Below are 12,545 nucleotides of genomic sequence, written 5' to 3'. Positions count from 1 at the left end.
GTGATTTTGCCCAACTAAGGCTAACATAAGTGCTCTGAGCATGTTTAAGGTAGGCTAGGCTAAGCTATGATGTGTGGTAGGTTGGGTGTACTAAATACATTTCAGTTTAACAGTGTATTTTCAATTTATGATGAGTTTATAAGCATGTAACCCCAACATAATTTGAGGAACATCTGTACTGGCTTTTCACTTTCTGTATGGTGTCCTTTGAGATTCAAAATTTTAAAATTTTGATGATGTCCAATTTACCTGTTTTTATTGTTTGTTGCTTGTGCTATTAGTGTCATATGAAAAACCACCATCAAATCCAAGGTCATGAAGATTTTACACATTTTATTCTAAGAGTTTTATACTTTTTCCTCTTAAATTTATGAATTTAATTCAAGTTAATTTTGATACATGATGTAAGATAGGGAGGGACCCAACTTCCTTCTTTTGTTTGTAGATATCAAGTTGACAGAGTCCCAGTTGTTGAAACAACTATTCTTTCCATACTGAATGGCCTAGGCACATTTGTTGCAAAGTCAGTTGAAAATAGACATGTTTATTTCTGGGCTCTGAATTTTATTCCATTGATCTATATGTTCATCCTTATGACAGCACCACTATCTTGATTACTGCAGCTTTGTAGTAAGTTTTGAAATCATAAAATATGAGTCCTTCAATTTTGTTGTTTGTTTTGCGAGTTTTCACGCTTGTTGCCCAGGATGGATTGCAATGGCGCAATTTCGGCTCACTGCAACCTCCACCTCCCGGGGTTCAAGCAATTCCCCTGCCTCAGCCTCCCAAGTAGCTGGGATTATAGGCACACACCACCATGCCTGGCTAATTTTGTATTTTTAGTAGAGACAGGGTTTCACCATGTTGGTCAGGCTGGTCTCCAACTCCTGACCTCAGGTAATACACCCACCTCGGCCTCCCGAAGTGCTGGGATTACAGGCATGAGCCACCGTGCCCAGCCGTAATTTTGTTATTTTTTAAGAGTGTTTTGACTACTATGGATTCCTGAAATTTCCAAATGAACTTAGATCACCTTGTCAATTAAATGTGTATCCTTCAAACTGCAATTTGCAAACTTTAATAACTTTAATCAGTACCCTTTGTCCAGATATGAAGTTACATTTAAATATTAGATTCATTTACTGCTCTCTCTCCCAGTTTGTGTTGTTATAGTAAATCTATAAGACATAATAATTGCTTTATGCAGTTAATATTCACTTAGGTTTATTCATGTGTTTATTACTTGTTTTGCTCTGCAGTCCTTTCTGTGTCTCTGATAGGTAAAATCACTTTTATTCTACCCTTTGGGACTTTCTTTCATGAGGCTCTGCTGGTGGCCATTTCTCATATTCTACACTCTTACTGAAAGATATTTTTGCAAGGCCTACAATTATCAGTTGATAGTTATTTTCCCTTGGCAAATTAAAGCTATCATTCCAATGTCTATTGGTTGTCACTGTTGGGAAACTAGCTATCAGCTGTCTAATGATTCTTCTTTCTTGAAAGTAATCTCTTTTTTTTCTGGCTAAACTCTGACACCTCTCCTCAGTTCTGTAGAGGTCCTAATTGCCTCTTATAATAATGACTTGGCCCCATTCTCTCTACCCTTCCATTCTGGAACTCTGACTAAATGTATATTTTAGACCTTCTCCGTTATCCTATATTCCAAGTTTCTTGCTTACCTTTTTTTAAAAAAAAACAAAAACAAATAAAAAGCTTTATAATAAAATCTACTAGATGTTAAATTACAAAACTTGATTAAAACTTACCAACCAATAGCAAAGACTGTAGAAAATCATTCTGTATCCTCTTTTCATATATTCTATTTCTTTGCTACTCTGTGGAAATTTCTGAATAAATTCTTGGGAACAGTCTTCCAATTGACTAATTCTCTAATTCTGTCTAATCTGTTGCTAATCCCTTCAATTGATTTGGTTCTTAATTTTAATCATAATTGTTTTTACTTCCAGTTCTATGGTTATTCTTTAGGATTTCTTCTTCTCTACACATATTTTTATTTCCTTAAACACAGTAAGCCTAGCTACTGCATATTTTGTTTAATAATCTGACTATCTAAATTATTTTAAGGGGCCAGGCATGGTGGCTCATGCCTGTAATCCCAGCACTTTGGGAAGCCGAGGTAAGCAGATCACTTGAGGTCAGGAGTTCGAGACCAGCCTGGCCAACGTGGTGAAACCCCATCTCTACAAAAAACATAAAAAATTAGCCAGGTGTGATGGCACACGCCTGTAATCCCAGCTACTTTGGAGGCTGAGGCAGGAGAATCACTTGAACCTGGGAGGCGGAGGTTGCAGTGAGCTGAGATGGTGCCACTGCATTCCAGCCTGGGTGACGGAGCGAGACTCCATCTCAAAAAAAAAAAAAAAAAAGATTATTTTAAGGTATGTTTCTACTGCCTGTTACTTTTGCTCATTTTCACATGCGAGATCTCACTTTCTTGTTAGATTATTCACTTTATGTGCTGCTAACTTTCCTTGCAATATAATGTGAATAAAGGAGGTCTAAGATAAAGGTGAATATTTTCATACAGAAAAAATCTTTATTTTCATATGCTAGGTGTCTGGGAAACTAAGAGACCACAATCACATTAAATTTACAACTAGTGCTTCCTTTAGTCACCCAGAGTATGAACTTGGGTTGCATGAATACAACTTCTAGCCCAATTTTTTCCTCCCTATTCTGCTCAGCACAACCAGAAAAACATTGTTTTGTTTTTGTTTTTGTTTTTTGTTTTTTGAGTTACAGTCTTGTTCTGTCACAAGGCTGGAATGCATTGACGTGATCTCCACTCACTGCAACCTCCACCTCCCGGGTTCAAGTGATTCTCCTGCCTTCAGCCTCCCGAGTAGCTGGGACTACAGGCACGCGCCACCATGTCCAGCTAATTTTTGTATTTTTAGTAGAGATGGGGTTTCATCATGTTGGCCAGATGGTCTCAATCTCTTGACCTCGTGATCCACCCACATCGGCCTCCCGAACTGCTGGGATTACAGGCGTAAGCCACTGCGCCAGCCAGAAAAATATTCTTTATAGAGTCCCTTGGGGAGCAGGTACGAAGCAAGTTTAGTTCTTCTACTATAAGTGTATTCTTTTGGGGTATCTTTTTTCTCCCATAGATTTTTGGGGAACAGGTGGTATTTGGTTACATGAGTAAGTTATTTAGTAGTGATCTGTGAGATCTTGGTGCACTTTTGGGTACCAATTAAATGGGAAAAGGAATCCTATGGGAATCCACAATTTTGACTGGTCCCTGAGTTTATGGTTTTTACCCGTTTTGGGTAGCTTCTACAAAGGGTCCTAAGGGTAAAACTAAGTTTCAGTACTTCACTTCTGTATAATTTTATCCTGATAATAACTTACCTAGCATATCTTCAAAGATTTTAAGCAGATATTTTCTTACCTATAAGCCTATCATTTTAGTAGTCTTCAGCAGTAAATATATGCCAAAAACAGAATAAAGCCTTTACTCACTCTTTGGTCCAGTTCAACATAGCTTCTGGATCCACCAAAACTCTTTTTGCAGAGGTCAAAAATGAGTACTAAACTGCCCTATCAATTTGGCATACTTTTCATTCCTAAATCAACCTGTAAAGTTGCTGACACACCTGATTATTCTCTTCTCTTAGAGCCAGCTTTTGACTTCCACAACAACACACTTTCCTATACAACTCCTATATAATCATTCCTCAAGGCTCAGATGAGACAGGTCTTCTCACTTCTATATTTCCTCTGCCACCTGTTTGTCTTAGCCGACCAATTCATCTTCTATATGGACAGCTTGTTAACTGGATTTCTTCTGCCCACTCTTGTCCCTGTACAATCCATTCTGTGCCAAAACAACCAGAGTGATCTATTAAAAATAAAAATTAGATGTCACACTGCCTTTGCAAAACCTAAGGTACTGGATTTGAACTTTAGATAAACTCCACATTATTTAACATGGCGCATAAATGATGACTCCTGCCTATTCATCTATAATTAACATTTTATATAATACCGTAGGCAAACTGACCTTTTTTCCAGTTCCTCAAATACACCAAAATCTTTTCTGCCAGATCCTTGACATTTACTGTTCCCTTTTCCTGGAATACTGTTTCCCTACTCTTTGCTTGGTTATGTCCTACTTCCACTTCAGATTTCACTATTACTTTCTCAGAGGCCTTCCCTGACTACTCAATGAAATAGCATCCTGTTTTTTTCTTTTAGAGTATTTATTGTAATTTGTGATTAAGTACTTATTGTGGGTTTATTTTTAAGTCTGATCCCCCAGTTAGCTGTAGGTTCTAGGCATGTAGAAACCCTATTTGTTATCTTCACACTCTGTGCCCAGTTTCTAAGCAGTGTCTGGCACATAGTAAGCACTCAATGAGTATATGTTAAATGACTGATTTCTCTCCCTTATTTAAGCAGACCCACAAGAAAAGTACAAGTCTAATGAGATACTACATGTAGAAGACAGAATCAGAACCAAAGGGGATGAGTTAAATGATGGGAATGTACATAAGAATCAGGTCAAAGTAAGACATATCTGCAATTATAATGGTTAAAGTTATATAAGCCAAGATTACTTTCCGTTAATATTTAATGAATAAGATCAGCACATGCCTCAAGAACTCAATACATGGTTTTTAATTATTGTCTATAATTTAAGGAAATAATCACCTACAAATAGGATGTTTCTCAAGTTGGCTTACAAATTTGTTACTTGGCAGACTGAAAACATTTCCCACAGAACAAATATTATACACAATGGTTGGGTTCCTTTGGTTAATGCATAATGTTTACTCCATAATTTATTTACCCACTTTGACAAACATGAATTGAACATTTCTTTGTGCCAGAAACTATTCTAACACTAGAAATACAATAGTAATGAACAAATAGAAAAAAATCCTATTGTCATTGGTATTACATCCATGGTTTTTTCTCCAAGAGAATAAAAGTAAGTAAAATATATAGAATTATAGATAATGATATATGCTATGGTGAAAAACAAAGCTGGGTAAAGGGATAGAGAATGGGGGAAGGATAATTTTAACTGATTATTAGTAGAATGTACTAGTATCTCTGTTCTAAAAGGATTTAAGATAGGTATTACTTACCGAACCTAAGTATTACAAATAAAATAGCAATGCTTACACTAGGAAAGACTTTCAACTGAGAAGCATTATAAAAACACACTTCCTTTCCCATGGCAGTAGGACAGGCAGAGAACTGCTAAGGCTCTAAGTCACGTAACAAGCTATCATAGCCTGAGGCAGGTCCTCCAAGAAGGCAGTGGTTACAGAAGGCTAAAAGCAGTACTGGGGATTCCAGGAAGAAAAGAAATGAGGAGCCAAGAAGGCTAGCACACTTCTTGTTGATGATATGAAGCCCCACCGACAGGCAGTCCCCTCTACTCAGCCACTAATTGGCTAGCTTTTCTTCCTACAACTTTATTTCCAACCAAGATCAGTTTCCTATTTGGCATATAATGTTATATAACTTTCCCTTATTATACCCTCTACTGAAAACAAATATTTAACTATTGGGGCTTTTCTGATAAACTTAATAGCAGAAAAAGATTCCTTTTATCCCCATATCTGTACCATTATAATTCATATTGAAGGAATGCAGATACCTGATAAACTATTCTGGTTCTCTATTTTACCTTAATAACTAGGATAGGAACCAGGATCTGGGGTGAAATGCAAGAAGTTAAAAAAAATTAGAACAAGATTGTAAAAAGTAACCCTAGCACCACAGTAATGACTAGACCAAGAGAGATAATCATCCAGTTTAGTCATTTATAGTTTGTCCACAACCATTTCCACTACCTTAGATCATGCACCATTGACTAAGTGGGGAAAACAGAAAGAGGCAAGAAGAGTGCTCTCTAAAGCCACTGGCTCATACAGCTGCGGTGAGAGCCAGGTAAGCAATGAGCATATAAATTAAGCCTGTCCACAGTAACTTGTTTTTATTCTTTCATACGAGAAAGGGCGTTCTCAGTATTTTCACCTAAAACAAACAAACAAAAAAAAACAAAAAAAACAAGGGTATAAGTCAGTGAGTGCTAATTTTCTTTTGTAATTACAGTATTCATCACGCTGTTACTTTCATAAAATAAAATGATTCCTCAGGTGGTAATTATCAGGTATATTTCCAGGAATTTTTCAAGTTAAATACAATGTATTTATATTCAACATTTCATAAAATAGAGCCTCAAGTTTGAGAAAATATAAACAGCAACATACAATCAAAACAAAGCATCAGTAGAAAGATGTTGGCCAGAAACAATTACCTTTATGGCTGTGTGTTTGTTTTCATCTTCTTCCATCCATAGATCCTGTTCATAATAATATAAGCCATCATTGATAACTTTAGCAAGTTCAGATGTGATTTTTGCCCGAGACATGTGGGTGCCTGTTCGATCTCCTCCAGGATGTTTTTTCACATAAGGTGGTGTCTGAGTTACAATCAAAATCTTGTTTAAGTCTTGGTCATCAATTTCATAATCTGAATCATTATCAGACCAATCAGTAAATGTGTTTTTTCGTCCTATTTGTTCAATCTCTTCATCAAACAAAAAATCAAGTTCTTCTTGTTCTGGTTCTTCTGAAGAACATAGCTGATTTAATGACCCTTCAGGGACAGACACTGATTCCTGAAGGAAGAAATTGGTAATTTATATAAAAAACTTTCTATCATTTTAAAATTAAATGTCATAAAACAGTGTTGCAAGTAAGTAATATCAAGCTTTTATGCTCAATTGCTAGTTTAACAGCCAAACTGTAAAAGAAAATCAAGTGAGTATTATTTTGGCCCAGTAAATTTAAGACTAAAGAAAAACACAAAGTTGAATAAAGAAAGGATTACATTAAAGACTCTTTTAGAGTTGGAATAGTCTTAATCATCCATTACATTGCACTGATTCATTTTACTGATTAAAACAAAGGCCTAGAGATATGAAAGTATTTGCCTATGATTTCATAATTATAAATAGAACCAATTATCTGGTTGTGGATTGCTGTAATCCCAGCTACTCGGGAGGCTGAGGCAGGAGAATCATTTGAACCTGGGAGGCAGGGAGGTTGCAGTGAGCCAAGATCGCGCCATTGCTAGAGCCTGGGCGACAAGAGCGAAACTCTGTCTCAAAAAATAAATAAATAGATAGATAGATAGACAGATAGATAGAATTAAGGTCTTCTGATTTTCAGAGTCAATGGTCTTCCCTATTCCGAACCTTTTTACCTCACAATGATAATAACATAGTTTCTGAGCTAATCCCTCTACTCTATCCTCATCCCCATTCTACATGGCCCAGTTTTCATGTCAAATTCATGCTAATATTCAGCAAATGTTAAAATGTCTACCCCTCAGGCCAGGTGCAGTGGCTCACATCTATAATCCCAGCACTTTGGGACGCTGAGGCGGGTGGATCACAAGGTCAGGAGTTCAAGACCAGCCTGGCCAACATGGTGAAACCCCGTCTCTACTAAAAATACAAAAATTAGCCAGGCGTGGTGGCACACACCTGTAGTCCCAGCTACTCGGGAGGCTGAGGCAGGAGAATTGCTTGAACCTGGGAGCCAGAGGTTGCAGTGAGCCGAGATCACGCCACTGGACTCCAGCCTGGGAGACAGAGCGAGACTCTGTCTCAAGAAAAAAAAAAAAAAAAAAAAAAAATTGTCTACCCCTTCTATAGAACTTAAAACAGCTAGGCCAGGTGCAGTGGCTCACATTTGTAATCCCAACACTTTGGGAGGCCAAGATGGGCAGATCACCTGAGGCCAGGAGTTCAAGACCTGCCTGGCCAACATGGTGAGACCCCATCTCTACTAAAAATGCAAAAATTACCCAGGTATAGTGGCACACACCTGTAGTCCTAGCTACTCGGGAGGCTGAGACAGGAGAATCGCTTGAACCCTGGAGGCGGAGGCTTGAACCCTGGAGGCGGAGGCTGCAGTGAGCTGAGATTGTGCCACTGTACTCCAGCCTGGGTGACAGAGCGAGACCCCATCTCAAAAAAAAAAAAAAAAAAAGAACTTAAAACAGTTGTTGGTTTACATTAAAAGTCTAAGCTTTTAGATCCTAGATCTTATAACATGTAAACTAGTTTAAAATTCCCAACAGAAGGAAGTAGTTTCTACTTGGTGTTACATTGATTTTTCGTCCTTTGGCCTATTTTACCCTTCAGTTCATGCTAACTTCCTATGTCTAGGAAAAAAACAATTCCTCCCTTTCAAAATTCCCAATAATGTAGATCCATATTCATTTAGTCGATAACTATCTGAGTGCTTCCTCTGAGCCAGGCACTGTTCTAGGCAGGGACAGACAGCAATAAATTTAACAACAACTATGCCCTGATGGAGCTAACATTCTAGTAAACAGAAGACTACCCAAGATGTTTTTACTAAAAAAAGACAAGTTGTAAAACACTGTGAATATATATTTTTTAAAATATTGATGATATATTTTAAACTATATACATTGCTTTTCACATTTGCAGGTACATGATAAAAGTCTAAGAGAATAAACAAACTGTTAAATTTGTTTTCGTAATTTCTGAGGAAAAGACCATTATTAAGAGATTAGGGGTTGAAGATGACTTAAGTTTGCATGCTTATTTGCAGTAATAATACACAGTGCAAAGAATAAAAACAATAAATCCACATCAATACTGAAAACAAGTATTACTATCAGAAGATCAAAGACTTTTATGACTTTCGGGAAAGCAGAAAATAAATGGGATTGTATTGATAATAAACAAAAGCAGAGAAAACAGCAACCTAGAACTGATACAAAGGTTAAAGGGGAAGCAAAAGCCATTGATCCCGCCAGGGTTCTAGAAAGTTTTGAGATGGCAGTTACAAGGAGTAGGAATGGACTATTGGATGGCAATCAAAATAGGTATTTGGAAAACCAACTATAGAACACAGCTGGAACAGTCAATCCAATCCCTTTATCTCAGAATATAAAACTATATAAAGATCGCTCCCAACTAAAAGCCCAAGAATTACTTTCTAAACAAAATAAGATTTGACAAGAGAGGGCTCATGTTTTGTGTACTGGGGCTGAACAGAAGTTGAACACATCCTAGCATTATTCTGAACCTCTAAAATAGAGCTGGGGGGGAGGAAAAGAAAAGGTAATTTCACCAATGAATGAGATACACTAAGAAATTCTACATCCCAGAGAAAAGTACTCCTTTTTTGTTTTAGCAATTTTGGAGAAAAAGAGCCAGCATCCCTATTCTCTGCCTAGGTGTCCAAGTCCATAGGACGTTTTCACTTACCAAGAACGTGCAATCAGCTGGGCACAGTGGCTCACGCCTGTAATCCCAGCACTTTGGGAGGCCGAGGCAGGTGGATCACCTGAGGTCAGGAGTTCGAGACCAGCCTGGCCAACATGGTGAAACCCCATCTCTATTAAAAATACACAAAAAAATTAGCTGGGCATGGTAGCGGGTGCCTGTAATCCCAGCTACTCGGGAGGCTGAGGCAGGAGAATCGCTTGAACCTGGGAGGCGGAGGTTACAGTGAGCCGAGATCACGCTGCCATTGTACTCCAGCCTGGGCAACAAGAGCGAAACTCTGTCTCAAAAAAAAAAAAAGAGTGTGGAATCATACCTCACATTAAACAAAACAGCCCACTAGATGAGCAGATTAGATCAAACAAGAAAACCATGCATATTTACTAATATTAATATGAACTATCAACCAAAAATCGCCAGATATTAAGAAAGCATTCAAAAAGCAACCAAAACAATGATGGAAATAATGAAAATATCAGAAGAGAACTTTTTTTAAACACCCAAGGCCCAGTATTTAGATGATCTATCAAGGAGGTCCAACATCAGATGAAAACAGATACCAGAAAGTGGAAATAAGAGAAACATTAGTTTCTCCCAAATGAAGGACATGAATACTCAGCACAATGCATAAAAATAGACCAGACAGAGCAGGGCGCGGTGACTCACGCCTGTAATCCCAGCACTTTGGGAGGCTGAGGCGGGCGGATCACGAGGTAAGGAGATTAAGACCATCCTGGCTAACACGATGAAACCCTGTCTCTACTAAAAATACAAAAAAAAAAAATTAGCTGGGCGTGGTGGCAAGCACCTGTAGTCCCAGCTACTTGGGAGGCTGAGGCAGGAGAATGGCATGAACCCGGGAGGTGAAGGTTGCAGGAAGCCGAGATCGCGCCACTGCACTCCAGCCTAGTGACAGAGCAAGACTCCATCTCAAAAAAAAAAAAAAATAGACCTGACTGGGCAAGGTGGCTCATGCCTGTAATCCCAACACTTTGAAAGATCGAGGTGGGTGGATCACTAGAGCCCAGGAGTTCAAGACTAGCCTGGGCAGCAAGGAGAAACCCTGTCTCTACAAAAAAAAAAAAAAAAAATTAGCCGGGCCTGTTGGTTTGTGCCTGCAGTCCCAGCTACTTGGGAGGCTGAGGCAGGGGAATCGCTTGAGCCCAGGAGGCAGAGGCTGCAGTGAGCAGAGATCGCGCCACTGCACACCAGTCTAGGCAAAGGGAGTGAAACCCTCTGCCAAAAAAAAAAAAAGATTTTCTGTTTAAAATTAGACCTACACCAAAGCACATCATCTTGAAATTTCAAGAGCTGGGGATGAAGAAATGATCTTAAAAATCTCAAGCAAGGCCAGGTGCGGTGGTTCACACCTGTAATCCCAACACTCGAGGCCAGCGGTTCACCTGAGGTCAGGAGTTTGAGAACAGCTTGGCCAACATAGTGAAACCACGTCTCTACTAAATATACAAAAATTAGGCCAGGTGCAGTGGGCCACACCTGTAATCCCAGCACTTTGGGAGGCCGAGGCGGGTGGATCACCTGAGGTCAAGAGTTCGAGAACAGCCTGGCCAACATGGCGAAACCCCGTCTACTAAAAACATAAAAATTAGCTGGGTGTGGTGGCGTGTGCCTTTAATCCCATCTACTCTGGAGGCTGAGGCAGGAGAATCGCTTGAACCCGGGAGGGGAAAGTTGTACAGAGTCGAGATCACGCCACTGCACTCCAGCTTGGGCAAAAGAGTGAGATTCTGTCTGAAAAAAATAAATAGATAAATGCAAAAATTAGCCGGGTGTAGTAGCAGGTGCCTGTAATCCCAGCTACTCACGAGTCTGAGGCAGGAGAATCTCTTGAACCCAGGAGGTGAAGGTTGCAGTGAGCTAAGATCACACCATTGCACTCCACTGCAGCCTGGGCAACAAGAGCAAGACTCTGTCTCAAAAAAAAAAAAAAAGTCTCAGGCCGGGCGTGGCAGCTCATCCCTATAATCCCAGCACTTTGGGAGGCTAAGGCAGGCGGATCAGGAGGTCAGGAGATCCTGGCTAACATGGTAAAACCCCATCTCCATTAAAAATACATAAAATTAGCTGGGCATGGTAGCACACACCTATAGTCCCAGCTGCTCGGTAGGCTGAGACAGGAGAATTGCTTGAACCCAGAAGGCAGAGGTTGCAGTGAGCCAAGATTGCGCCACTGCACTCTAGCCTGGGCGACACAGCAAGACTCAAAAAAAAAAAAAAAAAAAATCAAGAGGAAAAAAAAAATCACTTGATAAAAAGAATGTGAATGGACTGACTTTCATAAGATGACAAAAGAAACCAAGATGACAAAAGAAAAATGCTTTTAGAATTCCAAAGAAAAATGATGCCCAACAAAGATCTGTATACCCACTCTAGAATGTTTTTAAAAGATCACTTTTTTAAAAGTATATTAAAAATAATGTCAATAACTGAGCTACCTCAACAGTTATCTCTGAAATATCTAGGCCCCCAGAACCTAAAGCCATGTTTCCTCCAGGCCAGATCCTCAGTCTGTAGCATCAGAATACCATACATTTCAGATATACTGGCATTGTTTGGCCATAAAACTACACAGTTCTCCTTATACTTTTAAAACCAGCTACCAGAACCAATTTGCTGGTCCTCCACATCACAATCCTCTCAATACCTTCCATCCCCTTTAGAGAGCTTACTTTCAATATTTGAATCTTTTGAGTGGCATTCTCCCCAAGTTTATTTTTAGTGAACTTTTACTTTGAAATAATTATACATTCAGATACAGTTGTAAGAAATAATAGAGATCTCATATATCCTGGTTTCCCCCAATGTTAACATCTCACAAAAATATACTACAACATCCCAAACAAGGTATTGACTTTGATATAAATCAATCTTAGCTTATACTTCCCCAGTTTTACTTGCACTCATTTGTGATTTAGATCAAAGCAATCCTATCACATATGTAAGTTCGTGTATCTATCACCAGTGAAAAATGCAGAGCAGTACCACCACAAGGATCTCCTATTTCTCTTTTTATAAATATAACCATCTCACTCTCTTATGTACCCTCCACCAAAAATTCAATTTTCTTTTCCTTTTGCACATTAAATCACCAAAACATATATAAACCAGATATATAAATCACCAACACTTATATAAACCTTATAAATAATTAACATGAGTGTAACTTCAAAATGTATACATTTTCTGGCCAGGCCACAGAGGCTCACGC

General features: G+C 38.8%; 1 protein-coding gene across 9 annotated transcripts in view; it reads right to left on the bottom strand.

Moving 5' to 3' along the window:
• LARP1B (La ribonucleoprotein 1B) overlaps positions 1 to 12,545 on the bottom strand; it is a 146,906-nt gene that overhangs the window by 80,936 nt on the left and 53,425 nt on the right. For all 9 annotated transcript variants that reach the window (XM_055111823.2, XM_057302155.2, XM_063603897.1 and 6 more), the window contains exon 11: positions 6,305 to 6,667. In XM_055111823.2, coding sequence (XP_054967798.1) covers positions 6,305 to 6,667 — 363 coding nt within the window. The remainder of the gene's footprint in view (positions 1 to 6,304; positions 6,668 to 12,545) is intronic.

Source organism: Pan paniscus, chromosome 3 (assembly GCF_029289425.2).
Source record: "Pan paniscus chromosome 3, NHGRI_mPanPan1-v2.0_pri, whole genome shotgun sequence".
NCBI classification, from domain to species: Eukaryota; Metazoa; Chordata; class Mammalia; order Primates; family Hominidae; genus Pan; species Pan paniscus.
Note: the sequence above shows the minus strand (reverse complement) of the source record. Positions and strands in the feature narration are given on the sequence as shown.